This window comes from Capricornis sumatraensis, chromosome 8 (genome assembly GCF_032405125.1).
Source record: "Capricornis sumatraensis isolate serow.1 chromosome 8, serow.2, whole genome shotgun sequence".
Classification (NCBI taxonomy): Eukaryota; Metazoa; Chordata; class Mammalia; order Artiodactyla; family Bovidae; genus Capricornis; species Capricornis sumatraensis.
This window is the reverse complement of record NC_091076.1, coordinates 5,905,511-5,926,453: the sequence shown is the minus strand read 5'-3', so window position 1 is coordinate 5,926,453 and position 20,943 is coordinate 5,905,511. Positions and strand designations below refer to the sequence as shown.

The 20,943-nt window shown below is 49.1% G+C and overlaps 1 protein-coding gene across 2 annotated transcripts in view; it reads left to right on the top strand.

Moving 5' to 3' along the window:
• Positions 1-20,084, top strand: part of KDM2A (lysine demethylase 2A) — a 91,076-nt gene extending 70,992 nt beyond the window's left edge. Inside the window, exons 13-21 of one of the 2 annotated variants that reach the window (XM_068978922.1) lie at positions 6,308-6,391; positions 7,496-7,765; positions 8,305-8,436; positions 9,988-10,077; positions 12,243-12,952; positions 14,814-14,977; positions 15,561-15,719; positions 16,287-16,502; positions 16,945-20,084. In XM_068978922.1, the coding sequence (XP_068835023.1) occupies positions 6,308-6,391; positions 7,496-7,765; positions 8,305-8,436; positions 9,988-10,077; positions 12,243-12,952; positions 14,814-14,977; positions 15,561-15,719; positions 16,287-16,502; positions 16,945-17,126 (2,007 nt within the window). In that variant the 3' untranslated portion in view covers positions 17,127-20,084. Of the gene's footprint in view, positions 1-6,307; positions 6,392-7,495; positions 7,766-8,304; positions 8,437-9,987; positions 10,078-12,239; positions 12,953-14,813; positions 14,978-15,560; positions 15,720-16,286; positions 16,503-16,944 lie in introns of both variants that reach the window. The other variant, XM_068978921.1, reaches the window with a different exon arrangement.
• The last annotated feature ends 859 nt before the right edge of the window (positions 20,085-20,943 follow it).

Sequence of the window (20,943 nt, the reverse complement as noted above, 5' to 3'; positions counted from 1 at the left end):
GGATGAGTAGCCCAGCAGGATGACTGCACAGACTGGCAGAGTTTGAGTTCTCCCTTGTTTACCTGATACCATATCAAAATACAGCTGATGACAGAAGACAGAGGATTTAGAGCCCAGCTCTGCAGGTACTTTCAGTTAAGATCAAATGGATTGCTTATTCCTGTATTTGACCTGTTATATTTAATTTGAGCTTTAGATAATAGTTTCAGACTTGAATACTTTGAAAACCTGAACACCACCAAAAAGAAAAAAAGCGTTGGATCGGGTGGGTGCCGACTCACTGCCCAGCTGGAGACTGCAGTGCTAGAGAGCTTGGTGCTGTGGTAGCACAGAAGGCTACACTGCAGTGAAAGACTAAAGCAAGCCCAGAGTTTACACTTCCTGTAAGAGGGAGGGATGGTCTCTTGTTGTAGCCTATGTGGCTCTCACAAATAACTAGGAGAAGAGGTTAGAGGAACATTGGTGGGGTGAGATACCCATAATTACGTATTCCCTGGGAGAAGCAGTTCTAGTGATGTGGTTAAGGGGCTTTGAAGCTTCTAAAAATGTTCTACAGTATTGAAGAAAGAATCATACAGAGTTGCAAGGGGATTAGATGAAATATGGGGCAATAAAAAAGGTTGATTTATTGGCAGAGTTAGGGGAAAGTAATGAGCATATATAAAGTCCTATTTGGGAGGGGGTATAACATAACCTTGACTCCTGATCTAAAATTGAGAGGCCATGTCCTTAAGAGATGTTGAGTAAAGAGGCAGGACCTGGAGTAGTATGTATAGTGTATAGTGCAGTCCCATTAATGTTTTTAAAAAAGTATCTTTGTATGTGCTAAAATTACAGTGGGCCTGGAGTGGGCATGTTAACCACTTACTGACCGTGGGTCATAGCAAGGTGGTGGGAATCAGCTGGAAGGCTGAATTTTTAATGAGACTTTATTGTTTTCTGTTTATTTTGGTAATAAAGCAGCTCTTAATACATGTATAAAAAGAGGCTGTTAATATATCAATACATCTGGCTGCCCAACTCAGTTAATGAAACAATTTCAGTGTTTTTGAATATTTTTCTACTTTCCTATTTTCTCTACGACATTGTGATAACGCTTGGCAAAAATGTGACTGTCGGGCAGGATACTAGATCAATAAGAGCCTGTTTTCTCCTCTATAAAGCAACATCTACCTCAGTGGAGATGTTGTGAAAATTACAAATCTTTGAAATTCACTTATTTCACTACTGTAAGTAATCCCTACCTGCTCTCTGCCAAGAACCAGGCTTAGTGTTTGGTATAAATATGCAAACATACTGTGGACCAAACCCTCAGGGGGCCTACTAAGGTCCAGTAGAGGAGCAGGCATTTTAAGTGGGCTAAGAAAGTGAGTGAGTGACTTCTAGGTTTACAGGTGCTGAACCTGACCCTGAGGACTGGTGGTAGATTCTGTCCTGAGGGAAGGAGGCGCCCTTCTTTTTAGTTAACCGGTTAAATCCCTTTCCTGTTAGATGATGCAGACTGATGATTACAGTATTATGTAAATGATAAAAGCTCTAAATTTATAAATTCGAAATTCTTCCTTTGTGGTACAATTGGCTACTGATGCTCTTATCTAGGAGTTTATCTAGCATTTTATTTTGTAACTATGATCTAAGAATTTATATGAAGCTCCACTTCAAGAGGATGATGGGACTGAAGCAGAGTTATGGTTGTGAGTAAATACAGAAACACGAATCAGAAATGTTCCTTCACCTGACACTTTGGGAGTGATTCTGACACTAACAAAGAGAAGAGCTGATAGAGAGCCCAGTATAATTGGATTTTAATCCATTAAGCCAGATGAGGAGGGAAAAAAAAAGAACCTGTATAAATAAAACTTCATTTGTAGTTTTTACTGATATTTGTAATAATTCACATTCTTACTGAGTAAAAAGTTTTGAATAACTCAGCTACAAGGCATATAAAGTTAGATTAAAATAGATACAATTCTTTAAAAATGTTTTCATTATAGTCTTGTGTTATGTAGTGTTACGTTCTTACTAATTCTCATCATTGTTGCCTACCTTTTATTCTGAATGAAAAGGAGGAAAAAATTGGCCCTTATTTATAATGTGTGATTTGGGAACTTACTTGAAGTGAGTTTCCTAGTGCCCTGTCTGATTTTTGTTCTTTCCTGGTGGCCTCTAGAATTTGTGCTTGCTACAACTCAGACTTCTGCTTTGTTTTGGAGTAACTTGTTTCTCTTAAGAACTTGTGCATACTGTATCATCCCTCTAGGCTAGATAGCATTAAGACCTAAATAAGCATTTTCCAAGAGGACCTCTCACAATGTTATGGAATGTTTTTCTAACATAATAGGCTAATTACAGAGAGTCTTTGAATCATAAAAGTACAAGTTTAGGATTAGAATGACCATTCACACATTTCCAGGAAGAGCTCCACAGAACAGTACAAAAGTCTCCTTCCCTTGGTAAACTAGTGTCAGAAGTAAAAGTGCTGCCCCTGGCAGGAGAGCCCCAGGCCTCAAAGAGCAGACTCGGCCATTGACTCTGCAGGGGAATTCACGGAAACAACTGTCCTGGTTAATAAGCTAGATAAATAACCATGTTTCCAGTGGTAACAGCTAGGTTCTCAGTGGCCTGAGGTGTTTTATTTCAAAGCCGCTTCTGTAATTTCCCAAAAAGCCAACTTACATTTATTAGACTCTAAAAGTTACATAAATCTGGCCCCAATATACTGAATGCTGAAGCCTGAGTAAAGAGTGCTCCTTCAGTCTGAGTTTAACCCTGACTGGATCGGTGAGTACAGAGTAGGTGACACGTGTCACTTGAGTGGCTGTCAGAAGTGGCACCAAGATGTGTGTGTGACCGAATGGGAGACTGGTTGCTTCATCCAGGCAATGTCAAACGTTAGGAATAGGAAGAGTGAGGGGGTGCTGGTGTCCTGAGGATGGGGTAGTGAGAGGCATAGTCTGCGCTGATAACTGAGGCCCCAGGAGACCGGCAGGTGTGGAGTCGGAGGCGGTGCTGGCCCTAGGTTCCCGGTGCCTGATGCCGAAGCAGGGGAGTGAAACTCCTGAGGGTGCACCTCCGCTGGTCTGACTTGGTCACGAGGGAGCCGGCCCGCCGCCCGCAGCGGGGCGGCTCTCACGGTGCGGGCTGGGGCAGAGGCCGCCGCCGTTGTGGAAGTAGCTGAGATGAACAGACGGATGGTATCAGGTCCCTCAGTATTGGTGGGTATGTGTCATACCCAAGGTGTTTCTGGAAACTGTTTCTTTGCTGATTCTGGATTCCGGGCTAGGGAAGGGGCGGCGGGGGCAGGTGAGGCGGGCTGCTGGTGGGGAGAGAAGGTAGCTCCAGAGGCGCTCGGCTCCGGGCCGGGCTCTGCCGCAGAGGCTGAACTTCAGGCGACTCGCTGTCTGCCCGGGCGCGGGGGGAGCCCTGTGTGCAGCCCAGAGGAGCGCGGCCGAGACAGGGAGGTGACCCTGAGGGCCGGGGTGTGGGCCGCAGCAAGGACGTTCGAACGCGGGACCCGACTCGGCACGGGTTAAAGCCTTCCCTTCCCTCCGCTGGCGCCTTCCGAAGTCGCCGGCGAGAGCCCTGGGGGCCGGCCCTGGGTTCTGCCCCGGCACTGACGGGGCGGTGGGAGGGAGAGGGCGGGGCGGCGGCTCCCTCCCGGCGGGCTGTCCTCCAATCGCCGCGCCGGGAGTGCTGCCCAGCACGCCCCCTCCTGACTCTGCCGCAGGACGCTGGGCCCTCTGCTGGCTCGCTCACTCGAGCTCAGCTCCCCTCCTGCCATCTTCCGTTGCAAAGCATTTCTGGGAGCTGCATGTGGGTGACGCAGCAGCATTGTTCGCAGGCACAGGAAGCCGCGGCTGAGCTCTGGGGCTCAAGAAGGAGCGCAGGGCGCTGCGCGCCGCTCCCTCCGGGTAGCCTGAAAGGTGATCGCCCGACTGCCCTGCCTTAGGTGCCCTGGGAGATTTCAGATTTTTTTCAAGTAAACTGGGATTTTTCCTAGAGGCAGAACACCTAACTCCTTCAGCACAACTTCCAATACAGAAAGCAAAACAAAGACGCTGGGGAAACTTCATCCAAGAGCCTCGGCAGCTTCAGAGGACGGGAAACACAAGGTCAGGCGGGCAGGCGGGCGGGCGGCAGAATCCTGGTCTGGGGTGTGTGGTGTGTGGAACCGCAGGGGCCGGTCTCGGCGGCGGAGAGGCAGGAGAACTGCCTGCCGGCGAATCCGGATTAGTGCTGAGGTATCGGTGCTGCCATCGCCACTGCACTTGTTCCCTGTCCCGGTGGGATATGCTTTGGAATTGGGTCGTTTGCCTTTGGGAGTCTCTTCCCCTTCTCCGCCCAGGCGCCCGCGGTTCTCGTCCCCTTCCTGGGCTGTGTCGGGTGTGGGCTTGCGCTTGAACATTCTCTCATGCCAGGAGGCTAGATAGGCGTAAGCCTTTCCGCACTCCACCCCCGCTCCCTGTCCCAAACCCCCTCTGGTGAAGGGTGGTGGCTTCTTTATATGGTTTCTTGAAGGGCCTCAGCTGGAGTCTGCCTTTTTTGATGAAAGCAGGGCGTGCTTGGTTGTATGGCCCCAGTGAAATAGGGCTTGGAAGGAAATCTGCATTTCCCTCCACACCCACACAGACCCTAGTAACTGAGTCGTGCCTGTGTGAACAGCTGCCCCCACACCGTCCACCCCCGCCCCAACACAGACACTATTTATCCACCTACCCTTCCCTGTCCCCTACAGAAATCTTGCAGGTAGACTGCTTTTGGTGATAGTTAGGTTCCTGTTCTACTCTTGAACAATTGCGGATCTTTCTGTGCAGTCTGTTTTGCTGAAAGTGGAAAGTCCCTGTTTGTGGACAGTTCAGTGCTCTAGGGGCGGAGGAAATGGGCAGAGTCCTACTCCGGCAGCAGTGCGAAGTGGGGGAGGGGAACTCGCACTCCCTAGCACACATTTTGAATGGACCTGAATTTCTCACCCCAGGGAGATTGGGAGCAGGCCGGAGCCTGATCCCACGTGGCACTGCACCCCGCCTCTTCACCCCCACGCAGTGTGGTGCTAACAGGAGGCTCCAGAATAGGATGCCATAGCAACTCGAAGTAAATAAAACGTCTGCAGAGGAAATCAGTTTGGGGGAGGGAGAGAGGCATCTGGGGGACTTGGCAGAGAGACTCATCCTGGAGGAGCTTTGTGGGTACTAGTTAAAGGGTCTTTCTGAGTCCCAGCTCTGGATCTGGAGCGTGATCCTTAGGTTAAGGATGAAAAAACTTCGTAGAGAAATGCTTCAAGAGTCCTGGTCTCTAGGCATAGAGCCCACAGGATTCTGAGAATGATTATTTAAAATGGCCCAGGCATGCTGGCCTGTCTAGGATCAAAGTTTACTTTTTCTTGAAACAGTTGATATCCTGTATACATCTAAAGCAATCAGAAAGAAATCGTGTGATTTGTCTTCTGGATTTGTGTGTGTGTCGGAGGGGTTGTTGTTTTGCAGTTGCCATTGCTTTAGGGCTCATGAGGTCAGATGAGGAGAGATTTCATTGTGCTAGAAGGTTTGGGACTGAGAAATTTCTGTCCAAAACATAAAAGATTTGTTTCAAAATGATAACCAGTGTGACTCACTTGAGTGGCAGTTTCTTACTGTAGAATTGTTCCTTGAGGTTCTCAAACTAGATTGGCTGAAGGCATGAGAACTATTGCCCCTGAGATTGTTTCTGCCCCCTTTATAGGAATAAAGGCAAATAAGTGACCATGTGTGCATATGGGTACGTGTGTGTGTGCATGTGGGTGTGAGGGAGAGAGATTTGAGAATGAGATTCCTTTAATCAGCCTTCGAAGAACGGAGTCCTGGGTTGAAATCAAGATGTTAAGACCCTGCTATTTGTATTAGCCAATCCTTTTTGTTATTTTTGCCAGTCAGTATTTGCTAATACCGTCGACAGAATGAAGGCATTCTTTTAACTACAGTGGTACTCGTTAGCTGGTATAGAAGAGTAAAGAGGTGGTGTAGAGTTTTATTGTCATGTACAGAACTGTGTGACAACACTTGACAGCGGTAGCGTGGTTACAGTGAGCACACAAGTGCGTGGTTGGAAGCAGAGGTAAGTTTAAAGTCCTGATAGTTGGAGTTCTCTTCCGTCCTCTGTTTGTTTCTCAGTGGGTCTCTATATGAAGGGAAAATGTTGAAAGTTCCCAGCCTGCTCTTCACCTTGGTGCTTAGGGAAACTGAGGCTAAGTCTGTCTGGGTGCTGTTAGGAGTGGTTGACTCTCTGTTCACTGTGTCCTCTCTTCCCCTCTTCTCTCCTATCTCACCCTTAGGTTTTGCTGGAGGAGCTTGCCAACAGTGATCCCAAGTTAGCCCTCACTGGAGTCCCTATAGTACAGTGGCCGAAAAGGGATAAGGTAAGAAACTACTCTTCAAGCTGCTGAAACAGTTTGCTGGCTAACCATTACCATTCCAGGAAGAAAAAGAACAATCAGAGGCAGACAGGTTTTGGTGCATTAATGTGAACTGACAGAAAATCATTGCTCAGTTCTGTTTTGACTCTTCAGTCAAGCTGTCTTTGGAGGTGACTCTCTTAACAGACTGTCAAACCAGAAGACCTGCATCCAAGTTCAGATGCCAGCATGTGCATTTGTTCACCAGAGTGCATCGGTTCCTATCCTTCTGCTCCAGTGACTCAATTCTTTTTATAGATCTGATGTAAAATTAGTTAAAATAATTAGACATACATTTAAAAGGCTAGAATGTTTCTTCATTGAAGTGAGACCACACTCTCAAGGTTCCCCTTGATTTGGACTTCAGTATTGAATTGAGAAGGGATGAAAACGGCTACCCATTAGTTAATAGATTGTCACTTACAAATTTTCACGTCCCTTCAGTCAGGTCCTACATAATTCTATCCCATATTGTCCTTTGTCAAGATCAGTCATAGAATTCTGATCTTGGGAGTGAGTCTGGCAAATTAGGCCCTTCTTTGGTGTTCCAGCTACAACTTGCAGAGCTATCACATCCCAGGAACATTTAGGCAAAATATAAAGGTGTTTGTCTAAAATATGTCTTTGAAGAACCACTTCCTCCTTCCTCAGTGCTTCTGTCCCACGTGGCTTCTGCTTGGCCACATGGGGCTGCCGCAAAACAGTTTAGTCCTTTCTGGCCCTGGCTGTTGAGTGTTTTGTGTCCAAAAAGTGTTTAAGGCACAGTGGAAATTAAAGAAGTGGAAGACACACTCTTTGTTCTTAAAAAGATCACCAGCACAGTAAAATACAGCTGCTAAAATTATAAACATATACCTGAGAAATTTATTCATGCTCAGCTGTTATTGGAGTGTCTGCTATGTGCCAGAATTGTAGGGTTGAATTTAGAATAATAAAGGAATAAGACTTGTTGCTCCTTCAAGTAGTTTCCTGTCTTCTTCAGGAGTGTATTCTGAGTAATAATATTCAGGATAAGGAAATACTGGAGGGCTACCTTATATGTTTGACCTGACTGCTTTCTCTTTCCAGCTTAAATTCCCAACCCGGCCAAAGGTGCGGGTTCCTACCATCCCCATCACAAAGCCTCACACTATGAAACCAGCGCCGCGGTTAACACCTGTGCGCCCAGCCGCTGCCTCTCCCATCGTGTCTGGAGCCAGACGGAGACGAGTGCGGTGTCGAAAATGCAAAGCCTGCGTGCAGGGAGAGTGTGGTGTTTGTCACTACTGCAGGGACATGAAGAAGTTTGGGGGACCTGGTCGCATGAAGCAGTCCTGTGTTCTCCGGCAGTGTTTGGCAGTGAGTGATCTGCTGGGTAAAGAATATGGGGGAGGGGTGTGGTGCTGGGGGTGGGGCTGAAATATACATATAGTATAGACCCGCAGAGCTGGAAAGAAAAGGTTTTGCTGTCTTTATGGCTTTTTTCATTTTGTCCCTTTTGTCTCTGGATTTAGAAGGAAGGTATCTAATATTTAACATAATCTAATTTAATTTTTGCCTAATTTTCTAATGAGAGACTAGTGTTTGAAGGACAGATCACTGCAGTCTGTTCCCTCTTTAAGTGGATTAGAAAGGAAGGACCTGGGAGGCCAAGGATAGGCCAGATGAAAATAAACTGTTCGCTGTTGGTCTCTCCTCAGCTAGTTGACTCTTCCTATCTTCTTCCTTAGTCATTTTCCTGCCAAAACCTCTCTTCTTTCCACCTGATCTCCATGCTCTCTTAAGTGTTTACTGGAGAATTGCAGGAACCAAAATTGTCCACCTTCAGTTAAAGGGAAACTGAATGATAAGGATCTAAGCCTGCTCTTTTTTTGGTTTCTGTCTTTGTCCTCTTATAGCCCAGACTGCCTCACTCCGTCACATGTTCCCTCTGTGGAGAGGTGGATCAAAACGAGGAGACACAGGACTTTGAGAAGAAACTCATGGAATGCTGTATCTGCAACGAGATTGTTCATCCTGGCTGCCTCCAGGTGAGGAGAGGCCTAAGGGGCCCATGAGGTCTCAGCTAACAGAGTGTCTGTAAAGACTCTGAGTGGAGCAGAGGAGAGTGGGACATCTGTCACGAGAGGCTGCTGAGGGTCACAGAGGGGTCCACCGTCTGCTCTTGATTCAATGTCTGTGTTCAGGTTGGGCACTGTGCTAGACCCCGAGGCTAAGCTAGTACACAGAATAGTCCTTGTTTCTGCCCTCGTGGAGCTTACAGGCTGGCCTTGGTGGGTATGTCTGGAGTCCCCAGCCATCATGGAATAGCGTAGTTTTGGAATGCCTCACATTTTTTAAGCGTCTCTACTACAAAGTTCATTGTATCCACTGGTTATTAGTTCCTGAAAGATGGTGAGAGTAATACTGTCAGCTGACATTTAGTGTGTGTTGAGTCTGTATCAGGCTCTGTGCATACCTGGGGGAGTGCACTACCCCAGGTAATAACAGGAATTCCCTGGGAAGCCAGTGTCTAGAGTTATGGGCTTTCACTGCTAAAGGCCCGGGTTCCATCCCTGGTCGGGAACTAAGATCCCACAAGCCACACAACACAGCTCGGCAAAAAAAAAAAGGAAAAAAAAAAAGGTAACAAGGAGGTTTAAGCCTTAACCTCAGATATTGAGTCAACTCTTCTGTCATGGACCTTGGGCTCAGGTGTGTTCAAAAGCTCCCCAAGAGATTCTAATGTGCAGCCAGAATGGAGAAGCACAGTTGTATATGACTCCTCATTTAATCTTTAAGACAACTCTGTGAAGTTGGGTGTATCTTAGATTTTCTGTGAATCTAAAGTACATTGGTTGGTGCTGGTACTTTCTTGGTCTTTCTGAAGGTGTCAGCTATGTCATGACTGCCACCTGGCTGATAATGATTATATAAGACACTGTTAATTGTGAGAAGCAGCCCAGTTTCAGACAATTCAAATGTGAAAAAAGATGCATCTTGGATTTGATAAAATAGGGTATTATCGTCATGATGATGACAGTGGTTAGTACAAAGTGTTTTCTCCGTGCCACACATTTTTCTGAGCATCTTATATAATATTTAATGCATTCAATCCTCACCATTACCATATAAGGTGGATATTGTTATTTATCCTCACCTAACAGTTGAGTCATAGAGACCTGGTTACTAGTCTCCAAACCAAAGCCATAACCGTCATAACCATTATGCCCCACACTCAAGATCTCACTGGCACCATTCCTGTATGTTCAGTTCCTTGTAGAGTGGCATGGGACCCTCAGGAGAATGTATGTGTCAGGGGAAGAGACTCCAGATTGTCTCAGACTCTTGGGAATCTTCTCTTGGAGTCTAAATTTGATCAGAGTGAGGGTGGCCAGTATCCCACTGGCTTAGAGTGAGGCCAAATGGCTCTTGATTTTTTTTTTTTTTTCCTCCTCTATAGACCAGTGTGTTTAGGAGTGAGTAACTCTTACCAACCATATGTCTGTGTTACTGTTTGATAAAGGAAACTTAAGACACAGATTGGGTTTTGTCTGTTTTTTAAATGAGACAGATTTTTAATAACCACTCTCTGCCTGTAGATGGATGGAGAGGGGTTGCTTAACGAGGAATTGCCAAATTGCTGGGAGTGTCCAAAGTGCTACCAAGAGGACAGCTCAGAAAAAGCCCAGGTAAGGGAACGTTTCCAGTCTCACACTGTGAGAGGAAAGCAAGTGTCAAGTTTGGAAATAACGTTTGCCTTTGCATGTTTTTTCTGACCTGGGAGATTATTTTTTGTTTTGTTTGTTATCTTTTTTCCCCTTTGTTTAGCTATTTTTCTTTTGAGTTGTGAATTTTCTTTTTTTGCATTATTGAGTATTGTTCCCCGGGACTCTGCAAATTCCCAGTGTTCTTTTACACCCTGGGGCCCTTGGAAAAGAGGAGCCACAGCCGAGCTGTTTGAGGAGGGAAATGAGGTGAGCGTGGTCTGTGAGGAATGAAACTTGAGGGGAGGCAGCAACCTGAGTCAGCTGGTACATGGTCGTGTACTAGCGTTTCCAGTTGTGCCGGTTCACATTTTTGTTTGCTTCACCTTTGTGGCAAAAAGCCCTGCCGTTGTGCCCAGTTGTGTCCTACAGAGGCAGTCCCTTTTCTGGAGGAAACCAGTGCTGTGACCTTGGCCCCAAGCTACTATGGTTGCTGGTCAGGGGCTGCCAGTAATGTCAGAGGGCCAGAAGGACTGGTCTCTCAGGCCAGGAAGACATGATCTGCTAAGGGCATGCACAGAGGCAGCCATTGGCCTCAGGCCAGTCATCACGCCCTGGCAGTCTCCTCCAGGTACCCTGTACAGGACAGTAGGGACACGTTTCCTTGTTTCTTTTTTTTTTCCTATTTCTTCCCACTCAGGCACTGAGGTCATTGAACTTCTCAATCTAAATAGGTCTGATGAAAAGGATTTCTGGAGTTGACGAGTGCTAGAGTTCTCATTGGAGAAGGCAGTGGCAACCATGGATAGAGGAGCCTGGTGGGCTGCAGTCCATGGTGTTGCTAAGAGTCGGACACGACTGAGCCACTTCACTTTCACTTTTCACTTTCCTGCATTGGAGAAGGAAATGGCAACCCACTCCAGTGTTCTTGCCTGGAGAATCCCAGGGACGGGGGAGCCTGGTGGGCTGCCATCTATGGGGTCGCACAGAGTCTGACACGACTGAAGCGACTTAGCAGCAGCAGAGTTCTCATTTCAAGTTCTAACTAGCAGCAGGTTCGTCTAGTAGTAACTTTTACTTTTGTCTTCTTCGCTGGTGGTGGTGGTGGTGGATGCTTGCTGTAGCAGACAGGTTGGCAGATACTATATTTAGTGTTACCTTCTAATGCCTTGTAAAAGCCAGCACCCAAAAATTGGTCATTCTCTTTCAGCCACAGTGATCTAAGAATATAAGGAGAAAAGGGAGCAGAATAGTTGCCGAGGGACATAGAACGTCTCCTTAAGGGAGTCTGAACTCCTGCTTTGATACCTAGTGGAACATGGTGGTCAGGCTTCATTGCGTCATAGCCAAGGTGGGCTCCAGGAAGGGACAGGAGACCAGAGAGCACAGGTGGCAGAGGATGAGCTTGTGCTTTTATTGTGGGATATTGGCTTCACCAAACTCAAATTCCTCATTTTCATCCTGAGGAGATTCCTCCAGGAGCAATGCAGTTTCTCATTCTAGGCTTAATCTCTCACCTGTGGTTGGTCTCCCAGGACAGTTTGGGGTGCTGAGTAGAAGCAGCCTGGCAGGGTCACACTCAGACCCTGTATAGGGCTAAAAGTCAGTAGGTTTACTGCTATCAGAATCTGCATCCTAGTTCAAACGTGTATATTTAGGCTGGTTTTCTTCCAGCAGAAGCATCTCTTGGGTGAAGAGCTGAATTAGAGGCAGAATTTAAAATGGTCAGATTGCGTAGGGGTAGGAGTTGCAGCCTTAAAGGGTTTCTTTACCCAGAGAATTATATTATAACCAAAAAATTGGGACAGGAGATGAGTAAAGCAGGCGTTGGAATCGTGTAGCTCATATGTGGATCCCATTCCTCTGTACTTGGACACAGACCTTTCTGTCACAGGTAGATTTCACAAGCAACCCATTTTGAGGGTTTTGCCCTATAATCAGCTGCCTTGAGCACAGATGTGAGCTCAGTTACAGTCTGGTTTGCAGGCAGTGAGGAGATGACCACCCTGCAGCACACAGAGGTCCCTCCCCCGTAGAAAAGCAGCGGCCTGCCCTCCTCTAGTCCCCAAGAGCAACAGAGAGGCTGATCCTGTATGTGCAGAGGGTCTTGAAGAAAGGAGGCACTGACATGACTGCCTGTTTTGCAGAAGCGGAAAATGGAAGAGAGTGACGAAGAAGCCGTGCAAGCCAAAGTCCTCCGGCCCCTGCGGAGCTGCGACGAGCCCCTCACGCCCCCACCTCACTCGCCCACCTCCATGCTGCAGCTCATCCACGACCCGGCCTCCCCCCGGGGCGTGGTGACTCGGTCCTCCCCTGGGGCCGGCCCCAGCGACCACCACAGTGCCAGCCGCGATGAGCGCTTCAAACGGCGGCAGTTGCTGCGGCTGCAGGCCACAGAGCGCACCATGGTACGGGAAAAGGAGAACAACCCCAGCGGCAAAAAGGAGCTGTCTGAAGTTGAGAAAGCCAAGATCCGGGGATCGTACCTCACTGTCACGCTGCAGAGGCCCACCAAAGAGCTCCACGGGACATCCATTGTGCCCAAGCTGCAGGCCATCACGGCCTCCTCTGCCAACCTTCGCCATTCCCCCCGCGTGCTGGTCCAGCACTGCCCAGCCCGAACCCCCCAGCGCGGGGATGAGGAGGGGCTGGGGGGAGAGGAGGAGGACGAGGAGGAGGAGGAGGAGGAAGATGACAGTGCAGAGGAGGGGGGTGCGGCCAGGCTGAATGGCCGGGGCAGTTGGGCTCAGGATGGAGACGAAAGCTGGATGCAGCGGGAGGTCTGGATGTCTGTCTTCCGCTACCTCAGCCGCAGAGAACTTTGTGAATGTATGCGAGTGTGCAAGACGTGGTATAAATGGTGAGCAGGGCTACAGGGATCAGGCACAGGGGTATGGGCGTAGGTGGCAGCTTTCCATGTGAGAACAGCATGTGTCTTGGCTCCTGGAGGCTGGTTGGGCCCTAAGGGATTAAATCTACCCAGTCTATTTCCCGGACACGGGTCCTCTAGAAGATGTGGCCGGTCGTACCTGCAGGTGTCATCAGGGAAATCTGGCCCTTGGCCTCTTCTCCCTGCTCTGTACTTTCCTGTCTTTCCTTACTGGACTTTGAATGGATTTGTACCTTGGGGCTTGGGGGTGGGTTTGTACAGTGTGTCCTAAAACTTCGGAGTCATAATCCTTCTGCCCCCAGTTGGTTGAACGCATCATACATTTGTTAACGCCAGTCACTCCTGGGGCTGGGGACACAGACGACTGCTCTTACACCCCTGCCCCGTTACGTCTCCATCTCCCGAGACAGGTATATGTGCTTTTCAGAAACTTTGCAGGTGCTCACAGGCTCACAGTTTTCCACAGTTCTAAATCTCATACTCTAAACCTAGACCAGAATGCCTTTCTCCAGCAAGCAAGGTGCAGTTTTGAAGCTTCCTGAGACTTAGTTGGCTTTCTTAGTGAAACCTGTTATTTCTTTTCAAGTTAAACAGTAAGACATAAGGGAGCATCCCTAGAGGTGATGAACGAAGATTTCCACTGGACATTGTTTTTCCTTAACTTCCTAAACCCTAGGATAAATCCTTTATATCTGGGTCAAATCCTGTTGCGGTAGTTTTCAAAGTGTGATGCCCAAACTAGTGTCATACCTGGACCTTGTTAGAAACACAGGTTTTCAGGGCATATCTCAGACCTGCGGATCAGGACCTTGAGGGTGGGGCTGGGCAATCTGTTTTTAATAATAAATTCTCCACCAGAGGATTCTGATACACATTAAAAATTTGAAATCTAGTGCTCTTGTTTTTGCCATACAAGTTTTATGTGCCCTGGGTGAAGTTTTTTCAGTCTCGAAGTGAAGACTCCATTGTTTGCAATCATGAGTTTACTTCCCAAATCTGAAGTGACACGTGATCCACCCAGATTCTCCTAATAATTTGTCTTTGTAGGGCTTAGTGGTGGCTCTGTCCCTCAGTTTCTAGGCCGAGCCACATAAAACTCCCATTATGTGCCATCTCCTCTTGCCCTGCCAGCCAGACACTGAGCCAGGCTGGGGAGCAGAGACTAAAATATTAAAGAGAAGCCGCGTGTTGCAGTGCTCTTTGTGGCCAGTGGCTTTGTCGCGGAAGGGCAGGCCTCTCCCTTTCTGTTCTGATGCAGACTGGCTAGAGAAAGTAAAGATAGCGCTGAGGCAGAAACCTAAGGGTGGTGGAGTACTCTCCAGGCCTGATTTTAATAAAGAGCCTCTTGTGACCGGATCATGAAATGGGCTCTTTCTGGAGTTCAAGGCACAATGAGCTGGATGTGCCAGGTAGCACCACCCTGTGTCTCAGGCGGCTGGGAGAGACTTTGAGGAGAGTAGAGGGAAGCCCAGTAGCTTCCAACAGTAAGAAGTCAAGAAATTTTTTTAATGTCCCTTTGTATACACTTTGGTGGGAGCCATGCCATTTTAATGCGAATGAGGGGTTATAGTATATTGTTTTACTGTGTGTCTCTGACAGTCGCTCTGTTCTCTCAACCCGGCCAAAGTAAATTGGGGTGGACTGGTCAAGTAATCTCTATTCTCTGAGGCAAAAAATGGCAAGGTATGATCCTTATATGCATGTAGAAGCATCTAGGGAGGGTGATCTCCAAGGCTTTGCTTTTCCCAGAAGCCTCCAGCAGCCTGTGGTGAAGTTCCTCTGACAAGGGATATCAGGTCTTGACAGCTGGTTCTCTTTCCTTCTGTTACAGGTGCTGTGACAAGAGACTTTGGACAAAAATTGACTTGAGTAGGTGTAAGGCTATTGTACCCCAGGCTCTCAGTGGCATCATCAAGAGGCAGCCAGTTAGCCTTGACCTCAGTTGGACCAATATCTCCAAAAAACAGCTGACATGGCTCGTCAATAGGCTGCCAGGTGAGCAGCCCCACGCTTTCCTTCCAGGGGCCCAGGGCGGGCGAGGAAAGCTGCATTATTGGCAGCGCTATTTAGAATTTCTTTCGGGCAATTAATTTAGGGCAGCAGTCTGTGCTATCACTGCCTTTCTGCTTGGCAAGAGACCTGGCCAGTCCCACCTTAACTGCCAGTCCCCAAGGTGCCACTGTGGGCTGGCAGGCCAGTCGCTGAGGAAGATGGAGAGAGAGGGGTCAGGTGCTGCCGCCAGCTCTGCAGGTATTCTCGGTATAGTCCCTGAAGAGAGAATTTGAGTAAGATGTCGCCTTGATTAGTCCCTTGTAAGGATTCTCTTAAGCACTTTGAGGTCTTAGAAGTCACACATACTTGTTGCTCTGCTGTAAACCGAGCAATCCATTTTACCACCACAGTTAGGTGTACAGGAGGGCATAGAAGTTTTTGAGCAGGATTACTAGAATAAGTTTAGGATATGGTCCCTCCCTCCATTAGACTGGGGATCTGTTTACCTTGGTCAGATCAGCTGGTAGCTGAGGCTTTGGATGGCTGGTAGAGTGTATTATTGCATGTCTATCTCCTTCCACTGCAGGACTGAAAGACCTCCTCCTAGCAGGCTGCTCCTGGTCTGCAGTCTCTGCCCTCAGCACCTCCAGCTGCCCCCTTCTCAGGACCCTTGATCTTCGGTGGGCAGTAGGAATCAAGGACCCTCAAATTCGGGACTTGCTGACTCCACCAGCGGATAAACCGGGTATGCTCTAGGCCTGATTTCCCTGTGCTCCTTTCAGCATTCCCAGAAGCTCAGGTAGTCCCAGAAATTACACTGTTGAAAAGTAGAAAAGTGGAAGTTGAAAACAGGACGATGGACTATGTACAAGCACAGTTAACTATTTATAGATAACTACCTACAAAGGAAGGAGTGAGTCCATTTTGTGGGTCAGTGGAGGTTGGGGGTTAGAGAGTATAAGCCTGAGGAAGTCTGGGAAGGCTTCATGGTTGAGGTGGAACGTTGAAGGCTGTTTCCCTGATGGTTTAGAAAAGTGTGGGGGAGTGGGAAGGAGAGGAGCATTCCACACATACCCTTTTGCTGTGTGAGTGAGGCACAATCCAGCAGCTGAGAAGAAAGAAAACGTGTCTGGTTTCCTGGAAACGGCCCCCACACACTGCTCGCTCCCTGCAGGCAGGGCTGGGTGTGGGCAGTTCTGCTTGTTAACCCCTGCACAGCCCGGCCAGCAAGTATCCATGACTGAGGCTGCCTGCAGCTTGAGCTGAACTAGAATTAAGAGTCTAGATCTAGGTCCTTCTCTTGCCTTTGCAGGCCAGGACAATCGCAGCAAGCTCCGGAACATGACCGACTTCCGGCTGGCGGGCCTTGACATCACAGACGCCACGCTTCGTCTCATCATTCGCCACATGCCCCTCCTGTCTCGACTCGACCTCAGTCACTGCAGCCACCTGACAGACCAGTCCTCCAATCTACTCACCGCTGTTGGGTCTTCCACTCGTTACTCCCTCACAGAGCTCAACATGGCAGGTATGGCACTGCCGTGTTTTGTGACAGATGGTGCCCCTGCCCTTTGGAAGCCCAGCCCTTCTTGGAGTTTGACCAGTAGAACAGAAAGAACATGGGCTGTTGACTAAACCGTGTTAATTCTTTTCCTCACATGTGGACAAGACATGGAACTCCGTTCCTTTTGTAACTGGCGGGGACCAAGGCCTTGAGCAGTTGTCAGGGCCCTAAGGATACAGGCAGCACCCAGCTGCAGGTTGGGCGGCTTTGCAGTGCAGGGAGTAGGTGGCAGGGGCCTTGCGGGGCTGCCGTGCTGATAGCACATCCAGGCTCTGAGCCCGGTGGTTAAGGGGAAGAGAGGGACTTCTGTTTAGCCTTTTGAGGAAAGCTGGGAAATTGAGCGTCAGAAGCAGGCTCCTTTGAGTATATGTACGCAGTGTTGTCCTTGTGGTCACTTTCCCCACAGGTTGCAATAAACTGACAGACCAGACCCTGATCTACCTACGGCGCATCGCCAACGTCACCTTGATCGACCTTCGAGGATGCAAGCAGATCACTCGGAAAGCCTGCGAGCACTTCATCTCAGACCTGTCCATCAACAGTCTCTACTGCCTGTCTGATGAGAAGCTGATACAGAAGATCAGCTAAGACACACCCAGCCCAGACTGAATAGGAAACCGATTTCCCCTGACGCCCCAGCCAGGAGAGCCTCTCTTCCCGCCCCTGCACGGGCTCCGAGGCCAGCGTCACACTCCCTCTCTGCTCTCCTGTCCCTTGAGCCCTTCCCTTACAGTCAGGGCAGAGAGGGGGGTGGACCCCAGGCTTAGCGGCCTGTTCCTCTCCCTCCTGAGGAGAAGGGAGTAGCAAATTGACCCAAGGGGAAAGCGCAGGCTGTGTGCTGCCACAGTGCCTGCTCGCTTGCTCGCCCGCCCACCCGCCCACTCATTCGTCGGCCAGGAGGCCGGGTTCTCACTTTGGGGTGTCTGCAGCCGTCACCTGCACTGGGCCCTGGGGTCCTCCTCCCCATCCATGGTCCCCAGCAGTGCCTGGTTCTGAGCAAACTCCCAGGGAAGAAAGCAGCCCTGTCTCTGTGGCCAGGTTCTCGTCGTGGTGTCCAGTGCGTGTCTCTCCTCCGTCACACTCTCCCGGCTTACACAGGAGGGGCCAGCGGCCCCAGGACGGCCAGACCCATGCAGATCACACTGGTGCTGTTGAGGTGTCCACACCTCTTGTCCGTGTCTGTGCTCTCCCTCCTCTCCTTGTAGCTTGATCCTGTCTGATGCCCATGGTAGTTCGCAGAATGAGGTTCCCCCACCCCAGACTTCCCTGCTAGTTTCTATGAAGTCCTTGTTGCACTTACTGGGGTTGAGGCTCTTCAGAGGAGCTGGAACTGTCTACCCCAGGGACACCCGATTTTACTGCTTCCCAGGCAGATCCTGAGACAGGCACCATCTCCCCATCCCTTCCCTCTTTGGCCTGCCCTGCCCTTTTTCACACTTTGCTTATTTCCTCCTGAATAGGGCTTTCCCAGGATGTCTATTCTCAGAGGGAGCAGCCTGTCTCCCCCAGCTGGGGGGGGGTCAGAGAACTAGGCCAAGTCCCCACCTGCCCCTGGCAGGCTCCAGGCCTCTGGTCCTGTAGCCATCCGAGCCCACGCCTGTGTCTAGCTTCAATGGCTCACTGATCCGGCGCCTTCGGAGGGGTGGGGAGTCCTGCTTAGAAGCCAGTCACCTGCCCTCTGCCTGCAGCCATGGAAGGGGGTGTGCATGTGCCTCTGTGTGTGTGGCTGAGTGTATTAAGCGTGTGTGTGGAGGGAAGGAGGGGAGCCTGGCATCTCCCTCTCCACTGCCCTGTGTCGAGCCCCATCAGCTGCCCCCTCTTACTTTGCATTGAACGGCCTGTCCAAAGATCCTCTCTATAGGGCAGCAGAGAGCTTTTTGCACTTTAAAAAAAAATGGAACGAAAGGTCGGGATTTCTTTTGGGTCAATATTTAAGTGTGTGAGGAGATGCTCAGTAGCAGCAGCTTGTGGCAAGAGCTGATAAACGATAGACGCGGGTTTGCACGCCGCTCCCCATCTGAAAGGAAGGCAATAGCACAACCTTGCCCCACCATCTGGAACCCAGCCCGTCCCCTCCCAGCCCCTTTTCTGCAGCCCAGCCTCAGGCTCTCCTCCTCCTGAAGCCCTGTTGGGGGGGAAGGGAAGGAGCCCAGGCACCAGGGATCTGAAGTGTGAGCTGCCCCAAGGAGAGACGCCACGTGCCCCCTTGCCACTTCCAAAGCAATAGAGGCAGAGGGGCTCCCTCTTTGCCACCTAGCCCAGCTTTGACCCTGGCGTTGACTGGCCTCCTGAGAGAAAATTGGGTCTTGGGAGGGGGTGGCGTTGTGTCGGTTTCTTCCAATCTGCTGATTCTCTTGCTGCACCTTAGAGCAGCAGTCTGCTGCCCTGACCCTCTGCCCCTTCCATGGTCTCCAGGCCCCAGCCACCTGGGGCTGAAGCCTTGAGGAAATGCCAGTGACCTATTCCAGAGTGCCTCAGTTAGGGGAACTTCTCTGTCAAGAACCCTGGGTATTGAGCAAAAACCTTATTAATGTTATTGTTAATGACCTATAATTGGAAGCTTCCTGCCTTTTTTCGGTTGCTCCTGTGGAAAATACTGAAAAGATGACTTTGTTTTGCTTTCTTGTCTTTTTATAAAAGGGGAGGTGGAGAGACCCCCTCAGAGCAGGGATTGTTCCGGGAGAGTGCCTCTGACTTTGGGACATCTCACCCACAGAGATTTCCAAGCTGACGGTTTGTTTTGGGCTTTGGCTTTTATTTTTGTTGTTTTGCGTTTGGAAAAACAAGCATTTTTACCGCACACGTGAGTTGGTCAGAGGAAAAGGGAGCCCAGGAGTGGCAGCCAGTGGATCTGGGCCCTTGGCTGTGCTTCCCTTTCTCTGGGACTGTGAGGGAGAAAATGGTTTTTAGAGGTGAGGGTTGGTCCATGTGGAGGACAGAAATGTCTCTCTCTGGGGACAGAGGAACCCGGGAGTTCCACCACATTTCCTGCCATCTGGTCGTAGACACAGCCTTGCCAGGAGAGCCTGCCCTCCGCAGACCACAGGACCAGACGCCCTGCCTCCATCTTTCCAAGCACCGGGGCGAAAAACCACAAAGGAAAGGAAGAAAATTTATATATATATATAATATAAAATCACTTGGTGATTAAAAAAAAATAACTGCTCCATAAATAAAACTCCTAAAGTCACTATGTTTAAAGGGTTTGGTTGTGTTTTTGTTTTCCGAGAAATATTGTAAATATATATTTTTTTCTTGCTGGTTTAGAGTCAATCTCCAATGTTGTGCTAAAAAAAGAATTAAATGTAAGCATTAAGAGGACAAGTCACGCTATCTCAGTTGACACATTGGGGTTATTCGGGGCCAGGGAAAGGAGGGAAGCTAGGTGGACTTTTGTTTTCTAAACGTTCTCCATGATTGGTTTTACAAAGAGCAAGGACATCTTTCCTCTGACATGTGGGAATGGGAGATATTTGTGTAATAAAAATTTTTAAAAGACAAAAAAAGAAATAGCCTCCAGTGGGAAATATTTTTATTTGTTTTTTTTTTTTTTTAATAAAAAGGCTTTCAAAACCAAAACAAAAATACCAAAAACTTTTCTGCCTTGGTGTGTGTGTGCGCGCGTGCACGAGAAAGAGGAAGTCTGAAGGTGCTGCAGCCTCCCACCCCTGAGGCCCTCAGTTCCTCCCCGATCCCTGAGTGGCAGCGGAAGTGCTGTGTGCCTCTGTGACTTGCTTTGCCTTTTTTTTAATGTCCGAAGGCAGCACTTGCTTAAATTTTACAGCATCAAAGGGAACTTTTTAATAGATGTGGAAATTTAGGCATAGGATTACCTGACCCCGACTCCTCCCCACAAGGCAGTGCCTGGAGAGGTGCTGCTGAGTCCTTGGGGAGAGCTGGAAGGACTCTGGTGCTCCCCTATGCACGGGCCTGGGGATTTCTATTTTGGCCATCCCTGGAGAGCCAGTAGCTAAGGCCACGGCCAGCCTCCACCCACTGCAGCTACAGAACAGGCCTCTCAAGGACAGTGCCTCCTCGAGGCCACCAAGCAAGGTCTGTGTCCGGCTCCATCAGCATTTGTCCCACTGGGTCCTGCCTGTTGAGTACAAGCTCCAACCTTTAGACGAGTGTCCTGCATGCTGCCCGCTGTTGACCTCAGACCTGACCGTGCCATCTCAGGAGAGCTGAGATGACACCCAGGAGATCCCGAGAAGACTCGCATCTCTCCCTTCAGGGGATCTGGGGGGCCCCTGCCCATCCTCCTCGCCGAGCTGTTAAGGACCATCTCCAATTCTGCACATTCTGGAAGAGGGATCCTGGACAGTCAGCCAATTCCAAGTCCATTTCCTGAGGATGGCTGCGATTGTGGCCATGTTTGATGTTGCCAAGGAAGGCAGACTGTTTT